This window comes from Anguilla anguilla, chromosome 1, assembly GCF_013347855.1.
Source record: "Anguilla anguilla isolate fAngAng1 chromosome 1, fAngAng1.pri, whole genome shotgun sequence".
Lineage (NCBI taxonomy): Eukaryota > Metazoa > Chordata > Actinopteri > Anguilliformes > Anguillidae > Anguilla > Anguilla anguilla.
Genome location: NC_049201.1, coordinates 14951765 through 14969487, shown reverse-complemented (window position 1 = coordinate 14969487; position 17723 = coordinate 14951765). Strand labels below are relative to the sequence as shown.

At 48.0% G+C, this 17723-nt stretch overlaps 2 protein-coding genes across 6 annotated transcripts in view; one reads left to right on the top strand and one right to left on the bottom strand.

Moving 5' to 3' along the window:
- LOC118209322 (transcription factor IIIB 90 kDa subunit-like) overlaps positions 1-17723 on the top strand; it is a 59158-nt gene that overhangs the window by 11638 nt on the left and 29797 nt on the right. For all 3 annotated transcript variants that reach the window (XM_035384553.1, XM_035384562.1, XM_035384569.1), the window contains 8 exons: positions 2278-2309; positions 4009-4081; positions 10606-10755; positions 12510-12603; positions 13787-13913; positions 14688-14727; positions 14845-14937; positions 16051-16341. In XM_035384553.1, the coding sequence (XP_035240444.1) occupies positions 2278-2309; positions 4009-4081; positions 10606-10755; positions 12510-12603; positions 13787-13913; positions 14688-14727; positions 14845-14937; positions 16051-16341 (900 nt within the window). The remainder of the gene's footprint in view (positions 1-2277; positions 2310-4008; positions 4082-10605; positions 10756-12509; positions 12604-13786; positions 13914-14687; positions 14728-14844; positions 14938-16050; positions 16342-17723) is intronic.
- LOC118209338 (BTB/POZ domain-containing protein 6-B) lies at positions 4906-8964 on the bottom strand. Of its 3 annotated transcripts, none has more exons than XM_035384597.1 (5): positions 8820-8964; positions 7030-7321; positions 6762-6852; positions 6552-6670; positions 4906-6351 (listed from the first exon to the last, which is right to left on the bottom strand). In XM_035384597.1, exons 2-5 carry the CDS (start codon positions 7230-7232, stop codon positions 5319-5321), a joined length of 1446 nt encoding a protein of 481 aa, XP_035240488.1. In that variant the 5' UTR covers positions 7233-7321; positions 8820-8964; the 3' UTR covers positions 4906-5318. The 3 variants fall into 3 exon arrangements, with proteins under 3 accessions (XP_035240488.1, XP_035240480.1, XP_035240473.1); XM_035384589.1 differs by lacking the exon at positions 8820-8964 and adding an exon at positions 7595-7977; XM_035384582.1 differs by lacking the exon at positions 8820-8964 and having other exon boundaries at positions 7030-7980.

The window sequence follows — 17723 nt, the reverse complement described above, 5'->3', positions numbered from 1 at the left end:
CTTCAGGGATTGTGTGTGCACCAGCAGAGAACTCACCCACCTTATGTAGTTTCCTCTCTTAGCCCAGGCCCAGAGCTACTATAGGTGTGTGCGTGTGTATGTGTGCCATGTGTGCACGTGCGTGCGTGTGTTTTTTTTGTCTGCCTTGTGCGTGCGCGGGTTGTGTTTGTGTATGTGTTTGTGTGTGTGCGAGTGTGTGCATGTGACTGTGTATGTTTGTGTGTGGGTGTGTGCACGTGGGTGAGTGTGTTTGTGTGTGCGCATGTGTGTGTGTGTATTGTGTGTGTGTGTGTTTGTGTATGCATGTGCGTGTGTGCGCCTGTGACTGTGTGTGTGTGTATTGTGCGTGTGTGTGTTTGTGTATGCTTGTGTGCGTGCCTGTGTGTGAGTTGTGGTGGTGTAGGGAGGAAATGTGTCAGGGCGTGCCTCTTCCCAGGAGGACTGCAGGGCGGGGCTCAGCAGTTATTTTTAATCCCGGCAGAAAGGCGTCCCCCGGGGGGCTTGTGAGTGGGATCTGGGGCCACGCCCAGGGCTCAGAGAGCTCGCATGGCCTGCGTGCGCCCGGCGGTAGGGCTCTCAGTACCGACGGCTAGCGCGGTGAACGCACGCAGTGAACATTGTGTCAGGATTGGGTCTTTATACCCACCCAATTTCAGCTAAACATGTGCTGTGCTAGGCAGCCTAATGCCTGCTTCTTTTCCCTGCATTTGTGTAAGTTTACTGAAGGAGAGTCGCGCTGGCGTTCTCGGTGTCCCCCGCGCTGTGGGAACGTAGCGAAATGCGCTATCTGCGCACGCTCCCCCCTCCTTGTGTGTGCGTGCAGCTGATACGGCAGGGGGGCGGGGGGGGAGTTTCGTTGGAAAAACCGGGAGCTTTATCAGGGAGGGAGAGAGGGCGGAGGCGGCCTGTTTCCCAGCGCACTGTTTACCCAGCTTCCCTCCCGCAGGGACAATTAAAGAGGCTCCGCTCAGCCTCCACCGCGCAGCGCGCTGCACAGCTGCGGAAAATGTTACTGCAGCACAGACACAGCCTCAGCCACGCCGAGCACAGGAACCAGCTGCACGTTCACGTCTGATATCTCAGGCAGGGCTGGATGTGAATGGAAACCTCTCTGTAGCTGTGAGCTTCTGTGCCTCGCAGGTAGAGATTGGAAGCTGAACCGTCCAGCGCTAGGATTAATGTTCCACCTTCCTGTCCGCCCGATCGCTGCCTCGTTCTAATGTAGCGATCGCGGACGAGCCCGGCGTGTTTTTGCCAGAACCGAGGCTTACGTAAGCCGGTTATCGCCTGGCGTGGTGATGGTGATTATTTTGGGGATGAATTGTCTGCAATCTCCCGACTGTGCGGGATTATCCTTTCCGTTTTTGGGGCGGCGGTAATCTCGCCGTGCGCTGTAAATCCCCGCGAATGCACGTGGACAGGTGCGACTGTCGCCACGGCGACCGATGCACAGGGGGGAGGGGGAGGGAGACAGGTCGGTCTCTGGGAAACAGGCCAACCTGGAGGCGCAGGTCTGAAGAGCCGTGCAAATTGGGAGTGAAACGTTTTGAATTTCGTTAATTTGTGTGTATAACGGCAAGGCCGTGTGAATAAATACGATCCAAGTCCGGTTCCTCCAACCAGCATATATACTGTACCGTTGAGTGCAGTGAGACCCACAGTGATGTTGTGACGATGGGCCCCTACCACATCACATTGATTTATTGAGCTCCTGTTAGGTCAGTTAGACCACTCTGCTGATTCAGTCAGTCAGAATAACTCTGAATGTACTGCTGCCACATTTTATTCACAAGGAAAATGCAGAAATGGGAAGTTTAGCTTATTTCTGAGACCCTGACAAAGTTACCCCTGAGAGTCCGCGGAGCAGCCGACGCTCAGCCCATATTCTAACCCCCCTGCGCGGTTTGAGGTCCGATCCCCTGCCCTGTCACTTTCTGACCCTTGACCCCATCTCTGTTTGTTACCCTCATTGCTTTCCCCCTCCCCTGAATACAGCAAAAAAAAAATCCAAACGAAAGGCTGGCTGTCCAACATTAAAAATGGTGTGTGGAGGAGGCTGCGGATGTGACCGTGGCCGCAGGTGCTCAGCTTACGCTCTAATCCAATCACCTTCAGGCGGCTCGCGGCGGCGCCGACCTGCTTTGTCACTCTGAGCGGCCGCTGTCTGCTGAATAAGGCCTCCACTGCGCGCGCGGGAGCGGCGGGGGACGCGCCGAAGGGAGCGCGCTAACGTGCTAACATGCTAACGCTCGCGTTTTCCCTTAACCAGCCCCTCAGACATGCTGCTGGACCTGAGCGACCTGCTGCAGGTGGGTTTAAACGAGCCGCTCCTCTCACTACACCTGCTGTGCATAAACACCTGCTGCTGCTGCGGCTTCTCTTTTTTTCAGCTGTTTATTTTTTTTACTTTTTTGTGTATTTCTTGTTCTTGTTATGAAATGTTGAGTGTGCCTTTCTGCAGTTGCTATCACATTCGCACATGCTGTGGCAAGACACGGCCCACAAGAAAGAAATTTGGTGACACGCCCCTCCCCCCCCCCCCCCACCCTAACCACATCTGACATAATTGGGGGCAGTAGTCTCTGCAGGTGTTCACTGCAGAGTGGGTTCAGATTGCTCTCTCGCTGGCTTTTAATGGAAGAACAAGCTGTGTGCATTTTCCAAACCGCCTGAAAGCAGTCATGTGATCTTCATGTACAGTACAATATGTCCCTGTCCTATCACAATAACTCCAGATGACATCACCCCCTCATGCTGTAATTTTGCTCCTTTCTCCACATTTGTAAATGGTTCCATAGTAAGCATATTGAGTCTCTGCAGCGGTTGTAGCATGCTTGCTTAGGGAGAGTCATGGGAATGCCCTAACATTCCGATTTTGCCATTGAAATACTGTAAAGGGCATGCTATTGTGAGGAGACCGTGACTTGAATCCATTCAGCATTTGTTATTTATTTTAACATGCTTGTGTTCTTTTTCTTCACTAATTGTTTGGTGAATTCAGACATTGGCTACATTATCCCCAAGCTGTTTGTGAAGATGAATTCTGCACTTTCATTCAGTAGCATGTCAAAGATGAGGGCAAATGTTGATTGAATCCAGGCCAGTGTGGCAAAAGGAGTTGACTGGTGTAAAGATACTCAGAAATATTAGCCAAACTTCATGTATCTAAGATTAGCTGTGTGGCATAACATTTATTAAGACCTCCCTTCATAGTGCCATATGGCAATCCTCGGTATGCTTACCATCTGCACTTTGGGCAATGTATAGCAGCAGCGTAACAGTATACGGGCTACGCAGCTATGCATCAAATTTCAAAATAACTTTTGCCCTTTATAGTAGTGAGTCACGCCTGTGTGAAGACTGCGATGCGTGTATAAATTTAGGCTTGCATTTGTCTGCAGTTTTAATCTGAATAATTCAGCGTGGGGACATTTTCTGAGACCCAGTTGGTGCTCGGTTTATTTTTACGCCCCCAGCTGTTCCCCGAGATGCCCCCACCCCCACCCCAGTACTGGTGGGGAGCTATGAGCCTGGGTTCAGGCAGCAGAGCAGCCATAAACATTTCAGGAATCCCGTGCAAGTGGAGCCCCACCCCGACCGGCCGCAGCATTGTCCGCCGCGGGCAGGGTAGCAGGCCGGCCGCCTCCCTGCAACGGGGGTCGCGACCCCTGCGGGTCCAGATGGAGGCGGGGCACGGGGGTGACGCTCGGCGTCCCCTCCCGCGCTCGGTCGCGGCGGACCTCGGCGACACCAGCGAAAGGAAGGCCACCGTGCGAAAGGCGCTTTCGCCCGCCCCTGCGCCGCGTGTAATTTTAAAGTGCCGCTTCCCTCCTGAAATAGCGCCGTCCTTATTTGCTGTGGCGTGGCGCAGCACTGTGGGACAGTACTGCCCCGCTCCTTTCTCTGGTACAGATCCAAGCCCCAGAGAGCCGTTCCCCAGCCTACAGCGCTGTGTGAAAGCTAACTCAGCCTGACCCGCCTGTTCCCTCTCTCTCTCTCTCCCCGCAGGTCAACGTGTACGTTCTGGGAAGAACATTCCTCGTGTTGGCCAGGGAGCTGTGCATCAACGCTCCAGCAATAGGTAATCCCCACTTTGGCCTGTATCAAAGCTCCAGCAATAGGTAATCCCCACTCGGGCCTCTCTTGTGTTTGTTTAGCGATAGCTGTTTAAATAGCACTTACGAGCCCATGCTGGGAGAACAGGGTTTGACCGTTCCATGGAGAAATGGTGTGGCCCAGCACAATCTGAAGCACAGTAACTCTGAACCGAAAGCTGAGCACCGAAGAGTTCAAATATAACCACAAGGCAAACATTTGACAGTCGAGAGGAAAGTGTAGTACCGTTCAGTGTGTCTAGAGGGCACTGTGGCATTAACGTTTCTGAAAGAATGTTTCTATTTGGTGTTTTTCTCATCAACAGTCTAATGTTTGCGCTCACTTATACTGAGCTGCTATTTCTGCTCCACAGTAACGGAAAAGCTGCTCATTTAAGCCTGTAAATTGTTCTAATTAAAACGAGGCCATCAGGTAGACAACAGAGGAAAGCCTCGACTGCAGCTTCATACCCAACATTTGCTGGTTATAGCTGTATAGACATAAGGAATGTTTAACTGCCATTCACGTTCTTCAGTCACATTTATGTTTATTTTCCTTTTGATGACGTTAATGAGGTTAATCTAGCTTCGCCACATTCAAAAACAAAGTCTGTATTCCGTAATTGTTTTGAGCTGCATTCATTACAAAAGACTATGAGCTGAAATGGGCAGTGGTAATGGGAAGGGAAATGGATCTCTACAATAGTCAGGCACTGTGGAAGTGAGTTTCAAAGGCTGAATTTTCTCCGCCGTATTACCTCCTATTTTAACGCTCCTGCGGTTCACAATAACAAGCAGTAATAGCTGGGAGTTTAGCCACATAAAAACTTTTATGATTTGCAGGTTCATAAGCTCTAATACAGAACATTTCTTTTGTCAATCAGCTTCAAGCTGTGAACAAATTAGCCTTAATTTATGTACAAAACACAATGCACTAACGGGAGTCATCCACTAGAAGTGCAACACAACTTTTTACACATAACTGCATGCCGCAGCATTAATAATTAGAATCAAATATCAGTTCTTTTTCAAATAAATAGTTGAAGAGCCATTCCTTCACTTAAAATCTTGACAGTCTGTCAAAAAAACTAACAGGCTTTTAGTGTTACATAGTTTCTTACTGCTACATTATTAAGAAGGCAAAAACTGTTTGGACTTCCTCCCCATGTGCTTCTCTAGCAGTGGTGGAATGCAGTTAAATATGGACGCACACGCTTGCATGACTCATGCATAGAACACCAGCTCCGGGATCTGTCCCCCCTGAACCCCTGTCCCATTGGTGCTGTCCGAGGAGCACTGGAACTGAAACGTCACCTTCCCACACTGCACCTCCGTCATGCCCTCCTGCCCAAAGTAGCTGAGCTCGTTCCCGTCCAGGACCACGCTGACCGTGTAGAACGTGTCCTGCTCCACCTGGACCGGGTGCTCGAACCAGACCGAGAAGGTGCTGCTGGACCCGTCCGATACGAACTTAGTCAAGTTCTGCGCCAGGGTCGCCCCCTGGCGCTTGAGTTCGATTTTGGCGCTGTACTCGGCCTTGCCGCCGCTGGACCCGTACAGGCCCAGCCCCGCGATGAAGACCCGCTTGTCCACGGCGAACTGGATGCTGTCGCAGCGGCCCCGGTACCGCCACTGGTTGCTGCGGTAGGCCGAGGACTGGAAGCGGTGGCAGCGCTGCGGGGCCAGCCCCTTCCTCTGCGCCAGGGGGAAGCCCAGCTCCGGCTTGTTGGCCGCCGTGTACCACAGGAAGATGTCGTGCGTCTCCTCCAGCGTCAGGATGTCCGACTGGGCGGCCCCGTCGGCGAACTCCTCCAGTGTCATGGTGGGTATCCGGACCAGGTACAGCGCCTTGCCCAGGACGTTCCTCTTGTTGCGGGTGGTCACCCCCAGCCCTTGTCGCTTGCACTCGGCTACGGCCCAGTTCACAATGGCCTCGAAGACCACCACCTCCTTGGTGTTGAGGGTCTCCCGCGTCAGGATGATCTCCAGGGTCTGCAGGTCGATCTCGCAGAAGCCCTCGGACTTGAGCGCCAGCTCGGCCTGCGCGTCTATGACCTCCCAGCAGCGCTGTGTGAGCTCCGGCTCCTCAAACAGCCGGCTCTGGGACAGCAGCACACATGCGTTCTTCGCCTCGAGGCTCGTCTCCAGGAAGTTGACGCAAGCCTTTGCCAGGGCAGGCACGATATACTTCTTTGCAGCATACAGAGTGGCCAGCACTGTGTCAGCCTCTAGGTCAATTTCATCACTGTACATATACCTGATGGACAGAGTTAAAAGAAAAACGCCTTTTTATTACAGACCGACAATGAAGCGTTCTACAGTTGGTTAACAATGGCAGCAGACTCTCCAGTAATATTGCAGAAAAAAACACCACCTGCTTGCTTTATTACGTAATTAACTCTGAAATTATACTCTGTAATCTCGTGTAATAGTAGTTAAGCATGACTGTGTACTTACTTTAACAGGATAAGAAAAGCAGCAGGTTCCACATCTGGGATATGAATTTCAGACTCCCCCTCCGCAAGATCCCCATAAAACATGGCACAGAAAACGGAACTGCCCACCGCCAATACATACTAAAGGGAAAGAAACCACCAATTAAGACGTTGCCGCAGACCTCCGAGTTTAAACGAGATATTAAACATAACAACAGAGGTGCAGGCTCACCTTGTGCGCCGGTACTTTCTGTGATTCACCCGGGGGACCAACGATGAAATGAACATCGGCCATGAGTTCGTTATTGAACATTAAGGCATTCCTGGAGATAAAACCATTTATACCGTTTATTTTATGGCACAGGCGATTATACATCGTTTTTGGGTATTATGGGTATTATAAATATACATTTATAAAAGCAAATAATAGTACACACATTGCCCCCTGCAGCGTTTTTGCGTATCTGAGTAGTGCAATTGAAACCGTTTTTAAAACGAACCTCTCGCGCAGCGTCGGGTGAGACGACTGCCAGTTAGAAGTTTCTACGTTGTTATTGTTGATATTTTGCTGGTTGGTGGTAGTCGTAGCGGCGGTAGTAGTCTGTGTGACTTGGACAATGTTTTTCTTGCTAGTAGCAGTCACTGTAGTGCCGTTATTGGGGAGGTTGGTGTTTGTGCTGGCAGGGTACAATTCTGCAGCCATCTTCTTCTTCAAGGATAGAGTTACAATTTCATAGCATACCGGCAGCTTGCTGGGATGTTTCCCACCTTTTTTAGATTTTTTCAGGGTTTCTGGAAGTAAAAGGAAGAAAGTCAAACACTTCATGATCCGGCCATGAAGGCAGTCTGGGGCTGTTGGCATCAGCACACAAATCGATCTATCAGATATCTTAAATAAAAATAGAGTTTGACGTAAGTTTTAAAATGACGTTCGAGATTACAAATCCAGGTGCGCCGTAGGTAATTCAACTCGATGTGTAAAAACGCAAGTGCCCCCAGTTGTACAGCTTCTTGCGTACGTGGTAAACAAATGTATCATTACACAGTATGGAGATCTTTACCAACCCTGAATGAATTTAAACAGCAACATTAAGATTTCCGTCCAGCGGAATTATTCCAACTTCACGTCGAATACTTTTTCCTCTTTTTCATCGCATCTTTTGTAAAAACAGAGATGTATCTGGTGGAAATGTTACTTTTTATTTCCCCTCAAAAATGTAAAAGAAAGGCAAAAAATGCGGTGAACGAGCAATAAGTCCTTTTTCGGAGCAGCGATTCCCGAGTGAGTGGCAGATGTTTGTCAAAAGCTGTACGTATCCAAGGGAGAGACGGGGCTCCTCGGTAGCTGCTGCGCAGATACGATATGAATAATAATATAACGGGTCTGAGCTTTTCTTCTTGTGTGTGTGTAGTTTATTTTCTGGGCAATTCTCGCGGACGCCCTGCTCCCTGTGAACAAATCAGCTTTGCCGATTCCTTTAACGTCAGCAGCCTGAGGCACCTCCCCCAGCTCAGCCCCTCTCTCGCTCTACGCTGCAGAGACGACCGAGCGGAGCGTACCCCCTTGCCAATAGTTTACGGCGTATCACGCCACTGTTTCTGCAGCAACAAATAAAGACAATAATTCGGAACATGGTTTAAACCATATTAATAATAAAATCCATTACATTTTCTATATCCCGAACTGAAACAGAGTAATTATCCTCTTGGCAAAGAGCTTGTGTATGCTACGCATGTTGCTTTGATTGTGAAGAAAGACCAGATAATTCACAAAGTTCGTTCCAGTCTCCGTTAAAGAACTAACATCGGTATAAAACGATGCGACTCATAACTTCATGCAGGACTGCACTGTGTCGTGAAAGCAACCGATTACACCTTAAAACTGCATACCAAGCTACAGACTCTAAAATGGCTCGAGAATCGGACGTTCTTTAATTAGGATTCATGGGGTAAACATCATCTGCAGCGAACTGAAACTGCGACTAATTAATAAACCCTGAACTATGAAAGTATTCAGTTAACAACGACTGCAATTGGCACCACCCAGATTGTTTTAAATATGTCAAAGCTTTCGAAATATAGACGGAATGATTTTCATTATTATTTGTAAATCGCAAAATCTTACTCATGAGACGACGAACATATAGAATAGATCACATCACATAGCTCTGGTGCCTTCCCAGTTCCTGGCTCGCTGTACAGTCGAAGTAACCGCCAACTATACCGTATTAATTCAACGAAATATTGAGCAGACGGATACTCAGAGACAGGAAAGTGCATAAATTGTTACCTTATTGAATAAAAGGGCGTCCAACCAACAGCAAAAGCCTTTAAGTTTGGTTTCTGCGAGCCTCATCGGAGCCAGAAGCCATGTTAAATCAGGAGATGGGGATGAGGGAGGGGGTTGGGCTTACTGTATCCTGTTACCAGACCGGTCTCCCGGCTTTCCAACAGAGGGCTCCGGCGCTACAAAATGTGAATGTTTATGGACGGCTCGCACTAAGCAGCTTAATGCCCATATAGCGTTAGCCATAAGTATTCGGCCATCATAGCTTACAATTAATGTGGTGAACTGGAGATGATACTTTCAGAATATGAATTTATTAACAATATACAACGGTAAGGTTCTCCCAATTCAGTAAAAAAATAAATCTGGGATTAAATTTGGTTAGAAATTGAGAGGTAATTACAATAAATTTTCTTAGTGGCATTGTGTTAATTTGGTGTGATTTTGCAAAACGGATTGGTTATTTTTCCCTTACACAAGTGAAACAACAAATATACATTATAGAGAGTGCTGGAAACAAGTAATTTACAGCATAACATCAGTGGCAAAAAGAATGCAATCCCAGAATATTTCATATCAGAATCATCCAAAATTAGAATTTTCAAAACCTTGAAATGTTGGTGCCTATCTAAAACCCTAGTCAAGCGTGCTTGCACATTGTGCATTTTTTGTGGGAAAAGATAGACTTTGGCTTCCCAAGAGTGAAGCAGTTTGAATGATGCCCCTTTTATTGCATCGATCCAAAGGCTGAATTTACTGTTGCACTTCTAGTCAGAGCTGTTTGTTCTGGTTCAGGCTGTTTAGTCCTGCCCAAGATGTTTGCCAGGTCAGTGAATGCTGTTGTTTCCTGTGGAACATGCACCATCTGGGTATTAATTGGGTCCGTATTGTACAGTATTGCCACGGTGGTCCTAACATAAATTCTTCCTGGCCTTTGACATTTGCCAGGGAAATGCTCCCGAGTGTTCTGTGTACTGTCTGCAGAGGTTGTGGGCACACAGGGAGGGGATGGTGCCAGAAATTCAGAGACGAAGACTGGGGAGACTGAAGAAGTCTCTGTCCCAGTTTTATTAATACCTTTTTTAAAATATCAGTCTCAGTGAGATAAGTGCAGTTGCAGAACTGAAATGGAAATCACAGAATCTCTTTAAATGGCTGAATGTTGCTGAATTTGTTTGAGTGATTTGTCAGAAGTGCAAATTAGATACTGACATGACATGAGTTCCTTTCTCTCTTGTGCACAACATGGACATTCTTGACCTGATAACATATTTATTGTGTGTTATTGATATGCGATAATGTTATAATTTTATTCTGAACCAAGGACAGTTTGGGGTCCGCATTTCTGGGTGTTCTTGCTTGAAAGAATTTATATGGGTTCTCTCAGGAACATTGTGAATTGTGGTAACCTTTGTGGAATTTATAGAATTTAGGTTTGCAAGGAGGAGGGGCACTTTACTGTTTTTGGGACAAACAGTATTATGGCATCCTTAGTCCACTGTTTGGATGTTTCTGTGCTTTTGTGTTCACGCTTCTTAAAGGGCACTAACACGGTATGCTCTCGTAAGGTTTTTTTATGTTTTTAAAAATATTATTTCAAAGAAGAAAAGTTTTTTGCTACTTTGGCGCTGTCTTGAGACCAGCCAGTTTAATTGGCCACATAAGGTCTTTATGCTAGTTTTAGCGGATGCTGTTGATAAGTGTCAGGAACGCTGTGAGTGGGGGGGTTTATTGATGAGTGTAATTATGCTCAGGGAGTTTCTCTCTGTCGCGCTCTCGTTTGCTACAGACCCTTGCCTGTACATCCCACGCTTTGCCCAGCTGCTGGAGTTTGGGGAGAAGAACCATGAGGTTTCCATGACGGCGCTGAGGCTGCTGCAGAGGATGAAGAGGGACTGGATGCACACCGGACGCCGGCCATCAGGGCTGTGTGGCGCAGGTAGGTTGTCAAGGAGACGGCCCTTTGTCTGACAACACGGGTGCCAGACCACAGGTTGGGAGACATTTCCGAGGATGCGTCGGTCGAAAATAAATCTTTTAATACTTTACCAGTCATGACCTAACAAAGCAAAGTCTGGGTGCTGCCGCCTCAAGAAATTGTCTTAAGGAAGCACATGACTGGCAGGAAAATGCTTTATTTCTGGTAGAGATAGGACGTCTTGGCCACATTTTTATAGCTGAGCATTGCCCCTTCTTTGGACTTGCACCCCTTTTGTTTTTTCCATCGCCGAAATTAATTCACATTTTGCATTTAGAAGATGTTTTCCTCCACAAATTCACTGAAAAGAGATTATTACGGAGAATGTAAAAAAGAAAGCTTTTTGTTGCCTGAAGCAAGAAGGGTTTACTGTAAGTTGAAGGGTCACGCATCTCGTAAGCATAGACCTAACGGGAAGAACTACAATTGTAATAAATAATTCACGGTCCAAACAAGCATAGCTGTGACTAGTTGAAATATTGTGGCAACACCAAAGCTAAAATATGGTGTGAATTCATGGCAGCAGATATGATTTTATAGCATGTATTGCAAGATAAAACTGCCAGAGCTCTGTTCGGCAAACAAAACGGCACCCTTTCCCAGCCGATGTACAGAACCGTTCTCAGCATTGTAACTGGCGACTTGTCCTTGTCCCAGGTTAGAATGACAAACCTCTCGTGTGTGTATACATTTAATCTCTCGGTTTCACTTTTCTGCATTCTTCCACTGCTGCAACATTTGAATAATTAATCGCTTATCATTAATCATTTAGAGCACTCACTTACTGAGAGGAAGTAAAAGTTTAGACAAAGATTTTCACTCAAAAGTCAGTAAATCTGATGGAAACTGCTGGAATCGTCTGTCTGAAAGCCCAGCCTCAGCCATCACGGATACCTAAACTGTGTAGATGTCCACTGATCCTTTGTATCCATATATCAGCACTGAGTAAAAGGGTGAAAGAACAGGCAGAAAACATTGAGAACATCGAGCTGATAAGACAAAGATATTGCGTAACTCGGATACACGACTTTTGTTTTTCTCCCATGAGCTTATTGACTGAAACGAGTATTATTTTTCAGATATCGCCTATATATAGCAGAGATGCAGAGAGAATATCTGGTGCGCTTACATAACAAAGACAGAGCAATGAGGAACACAACTCCCGTCTTCACAGAGCGCCGTTTGCCAGCTATTCACTATTTACTTGGAAAGCAATTTAAGGGGTGATTGACAGTCTGTTGAGTCTTTAGAATGTTTGATGTACTTAACATTCAACACGACTCTTGGCTGAACAATTCTCTGTCATTTACCTTATGATTAGTATTTAACATGCATATTTCAGAGCTTGAAATGTACTGAATGTTTAGCTGTTTTTTTCCCAGGGAAAGTGTTTTATTTGACATGCCGTGTACATGGCTAGTCCGTGGCTGGTATATGCATCCAAACACTTTTCCTGGGTTTGGCTTTCTCACAGAACCACCCTAGCTGCCTTAAGGTGCACTATTCCCACCATCAAACATATTTTTTATGATCTTAATCTTTCAGTAAATATCTCTTCTTTTCAGCAGTGCGATTAAACTGGAGTCCGTGGGTTATCACATTTACCGGTTAGAATCCAGTGTATGTTTGCTGGTGGGCGGTGCTGTGATGAAAGGGCTGTTGAAGTTGCACTGACGCGGCGGGTTTTGCTTTCTTTCGCGCGCGCGTGTCCGCAGCCCTGCTGGTCGCCGCCCGCATGCACGAGTTCCGGCGCACCGTGAAGGAAGTCATCGGCGTGGTGAAGGTGTGCGAGGCCACGCTGAGGAAGAGGTGCGTGTCGCCAGCGCTGATGTTCCCGCGACGCGGCGCCATTCGGGCTCCCGCTCCTGCGTCCGCTCACTGTACCCAACAGGGAGGAGAAGGCCTTTCAGGCCTCTGGCTCTTATCACCCTTTGCCTGACTATCTGTGGTTTTAAATCATCGCAGTGGGTATGGAAATTGAGTTTCCAATGCAATTCAAAATCAACAACAGAAAGCTTCCACTCGCTACACAAACCTACTTACGGGTTCAATCGCTGAAACTGTTTTTGAAGGGTGTTTTTTTTAAACATTTTTTTTAATCTTTTACCATTCGCAGTTCAGCCTGCTTGGATGTGTGCCAGTCAAATTTTATTTATTTATTTATTTATTTATTTTTGAAACTGAAGTTGTTATGCATAAATTGCAACCGTTCGCCCCAGCACTGAGCAGTTCGTTACACTGAAGAGTTTTCAATGTACTGTGGAAAAAAACTTGACTGTTATTGCTGTCTGTGACTCACCAGTCTGGGGTCAGGGTGTTTGTTCCAGTCTGAGAATGCCTTCTTCTTTTTTTTTTTTTTTTTTTTAATTTTTATACCAGAACATTCTTTCTGGGCCCAGCTGGCTTCACAATGGCAGTGGGTGTATGAGAGGTGCTTATATAGACCCCAGTTCTGTAATACCAGTGGTGCACCCTGTGGAGCGTTTGGCTGTGGAAGCCAGTATGACTGGTAATGTTCATAGCAGCGCTGCCCTACCGTGGCCCCCGATCGATCTGGGATCAGAGCGGACGCTGCCGTTTCCAGTTGACAGTTATGGCTTCATCAGTCCCCCGACAGCCAAAGATTTCCACAGTCACTCATCTGGTCAAGGACAAAAGAGCCTGTCAGCTGAAATTGAATAGCGACCTGGAGAAATTAATTTAGGCGAAAGCTTTCACGGTATATTTTACTAAATTATAGAGTCGTGCAAATGGCTGAGGGAAAATGCACAAGCTCTCATGACAACCAGCAACAAAAAAAAAAACCTTTAGTCCATCACAGACATCTGTTGGTTTAGTTTATGACATTGCAGCAATGGGCAAAAAACGAAGAAATGTCTCTATAGTTTAATCAAACCCCCCTTTTTAAGTTTAAATCTTTCTATTGTAATTTCCGGTGTTGAAGAAATCGGAAGGCATATTTTTTTTTGTTTGGTTTGCGTTAATCCGGCAGGCTGACTGAGTTTGAGGAGACGCCCACCAGTCAGCTGACCATTGACGAGTTCATGAAGGTGGACCTGGAGCAGGAGTGCGACCCGCCCTCGTTCACCGCCGGACAGAAGAAGCTGAAGATGCGGGAGGTCAGTCTGCGGACAGCTCTAGAGCTCCCTGATCCATTTGGGCTCTGTGCTCCAGTGTGGCTTCAGCATCCTCTCCAATAGGCTACAGTGCATGTACGCCATAGGTCAGAGTGTCAAAGTGTCTTCCTGTTTATTCAGATTAACTCTTTGTCCACACATGTATTTTGACTGAGGCTTGATATGAAAGTGTATAATGGTTAACTATGTCCTCCCTGTGTACGGGGAAGTGAAGTCATTCTCATTACACATGGCCACCTGACTGATCACTGAGGAAATGCACAGTAGGGACATGTTGTCTGTTTGTCAAGTTTGTTTTCTGCTCTGCTCGGCAGCTGTTGAATCTTTCGCTAATAAGCATGGATGGAGTAAGGGAGAGTACTTCACATCGCATGGAAGTGCTGCTGGTAGTCATCTGTGTTCTGCACCGTCTCTCAAGTTAATGCTAATTAGCGTACTCCGTGGTGCTAACAACGGGCTTCATAACCTACTTCTTGCTGGGCTGATAATTATGGTTTTTGCTTCTACTCGTGAGCATACTTCATGTGAATAAGGCTGTATAAAGAGCTCATAGGCGGGAGATCGTGACCTTATTTGGCTGCTGTGCGAACAGACCTTAAGTGTGCTTCCCTGCCGCGCTCCAAGCCAGTGTGCTGTATTATTCCCCCGTCGCGCTAAATGTGTCACTGCTCACAAACACCGTTTCTGTAACGAACACTTTCTTTCATGAACACAGTGTTCCTCTTCTGAAATAATGCAATCTTTCGTTTTTTTAAGCTCGAGAAAGAATTGGCCAAGAAGATTGATGACGTTCAAGGTAATAATGATGTTAAAGAACAGCGCAAATGATTAATTGTTTGAAATAAACAGAAATGACACACGTGGAAAGCCTCTGTAAGCGCTGCTAGCTGGGTGCTGTGCTTGGTCTCTGCAGGTGAAATCTTCTGTTACCAAGACGAGATCGAGAATGAGCTGGAGAACAGCCGGCCCAAGCCGAGAGGGATGTACGCCTGCTCCGGCAACAACGGTATTGCCCATAGAAACTGTGCGCCTGTGTGTGTGTGCCTGTTTGTGTGCCTCATTGTGCGCCTGTGTGTGTGTTCCTGTTTGTGTGTGCCTGTGTGTGTGTGCCTGTTTGTGTGTTCCTGTTTGTGTGCCTCATTGTGCACCTGTTTGTGTGTGCCTGTGTGTGTGTGCCTGTGTGTGCGTCCGTGTGTGCCTGTTTTTGTGTTCCTGTTTGTGTGCCTCATTGTGCGCCTGTTTGTGTGTGCCTGTGTGTGTGCCTGCGTGTATCTGGGTGTGTCTGTATGTGTGTGTTTGTATGTGTGTGTGTGTCTGTCTCTGAGTCTCTGCTTACATGGGTGCGCGTGTGTGTGTTGGTGCTCTTTGACACAGACACCTGGTTTATTTTCTGTACGAGGCCCTTTCCTGCCCTTCTAGACTCTGCATCTGTATCTTCACTGTCAGGCACCTGCCACATCCATGTCCACACAGTGGAACAATTTCCATTATTGTATCATTAGCAAGCTTTTATCGGTGGCAAATTGGGTGTTTTGATGCCATTTCAGCTGGGTGTCATGTTTTTCCCCCACAATGCAATTATAAAAACATGACTGATTGCTGTAATTGTTTCACTATCCATTTGCAAGTGACTTTCTCTCTGTAACTATCTGCATATACCTACGCTGTACACAAACCAATCCCGTCTTAATTATAGCCTCGTCGTGAGACAGTTTTAATGAGGTTATTAATCAATGTGACAACAGCGATGTTGGGCTAGCCTGGATTATGAAATGTCAGGTACAGAATTTCTATTTTTATTTTTATTTTTTGAATTTGCGGTCAGCAGTGTTCATTCAGGGTAACGGCACATTAATATTTATCAAAGCCGGGATTCGCTTCAATTTGTGCTGTCTTGCCATGAAATAAAAACAGAGTGAAATGTGATCATCTCTTGCATTTTTGCAGATAGTAATATTGAATGTCAGGCTGCCTGTTTGTGTTCTCCGTGGGGAGTGCTGGTGGTTAACTGACAGCAGGGAATGTTCTGGGTTTCCGCGTAAACGGACAGTGCGTCTCCTCACCGCTGTGGTTTCCACAGCGAGCGTCTCTGACCCGCGCTCTCGTTCTCTCCCCCCAGGCTCCCAGGACGACGCCGCGTCCGTCACCCTCAGCCAGTTCGGCGAGGAGGACCTGGAGGACGAGGAGCTGGAGGCGGCCGCCGACCACCTCCGCAAGGTCCTGTACGGCGACGCCCTCCCCAGGCCGCCGGAGGAGGAGGAGGAGGCGGGGGGCGAGGGGGAGGCGCCGGAGCAGCCCCCGCCCTCCCGGCGGCCCTCCCTGGCCTCCCTGCTGGGCCCCCTGCCCACGGCCGCCAGCCTGGGCCTCAGCGAGTCCATCGAGGAGTGCATCGACGCCAAGAAGGAGGACGGTGAGCGCGCCGCCCCAGAACCGCCCGCCCCAACCCCCCCCCCGAGCGCCCGCCCCCCCGCCGCCGCCGAACGCGTCTCAACCGGCCTTTTCACTTCAGCCAGTCCTCATCTGGCATAATTGGGCTGTTTTGATTAATTGACCGCGTCGAACCGGTTCACACCTAGACCGAGGTCTTTCACTAATGAAGTTTAGACAAATAGTTAAGTATGCGCCATTTATTAATTTGTCTCTGTAGATGTGGGCAGATCGAGCGAATCACCTGCGGGATCATAATTGTGTGTGGATGGGAAACGGTGCCTTTACATGGAAGAAATGGAACTTTTAAGTCTTGGGGTTATCCTGCCTTTGGCTGAGTCTCTGTTGGTGTTCTTTTGTCAGCAGGTTTCAGTTCGAATTAAGCTGGGAAATGTTCGCATTAATCCCCTTGTTTGAGGATACACATCGGTATGTAGACATGGTTTAATGCATTCTCTCACTGGAAAGTTACGGCATGAGGTTGATCTTTTTGGCTGAGTGAGACTACGCATTTCCTTATCATTTTTTAGAAGTTTTATTCTTTTGTTTGTTTTAAATGGCAGCTTTTAGATTGCTGGTGTTTTTGGACGCGCTGGCTTTAGAGGGGGATGAAGACGTCTTAAGAGCGCAGTGTAAGCGCTGAGGTGGCTGCGCGGGGTTTTGTCTGCGAGCTCCTTTGTTGGGCTTTCGTCGGGCAGCGGCTGCGGACGGCTTGGCGGCCTGCGGACGGCTTCGCTAATTGCGGTGGGTTTTTCGCGGGAGCGGAGCTTCAAAGCCCCGGCCGTATCTTTGAAGCGCCAGTGGATGCTGCACCTTGTCATTAGCGCTGCTTTTCATCCCTGCGGTGGGGCGCGGGGGGGGGGGGGGGGGGGGGTTTCCTCCGTTCCGCTGAGGACCGGGCGAGCAGAGCGGACGGTCCGGGAGCGCGGAGCCGTTTCGGGAGGGGTCGTTTGGGCGGGGCCGTCTGAGCCAGTGAGGCGAGCGGCCGCCGTATCTTTCCTGATTTCACTGCTGAGAAATCGAGGAGCTCCCGCCCTCCCGTCCCCGAAATTGCTCCACTCCTACGTTATGCGTGCAGTCGCGACACAAGTTGTGAAACTTTTTTTTTACTGGCTGACTGCTCTCGCGGCGAGCCAAATGAGTCACAGCGTACAAAGGACAATTATGATTGTTTACAAGGGGGAAATGGTAGCTGCGGACGTGCTCGGTAGCAGTTCTGCGCCAAGCTAGGTTGTCTGATAACGAGGGGGAGTCGCTGTAAAGTTTGGGTGAAGATTGATTGGATCTCTTTTGTTGTCGACAGAGCCTTTGGCCCTAATCGGCCAGGCCAGGGCCTCCGTTTACCGGCTCCTTGAATGTTGAGCA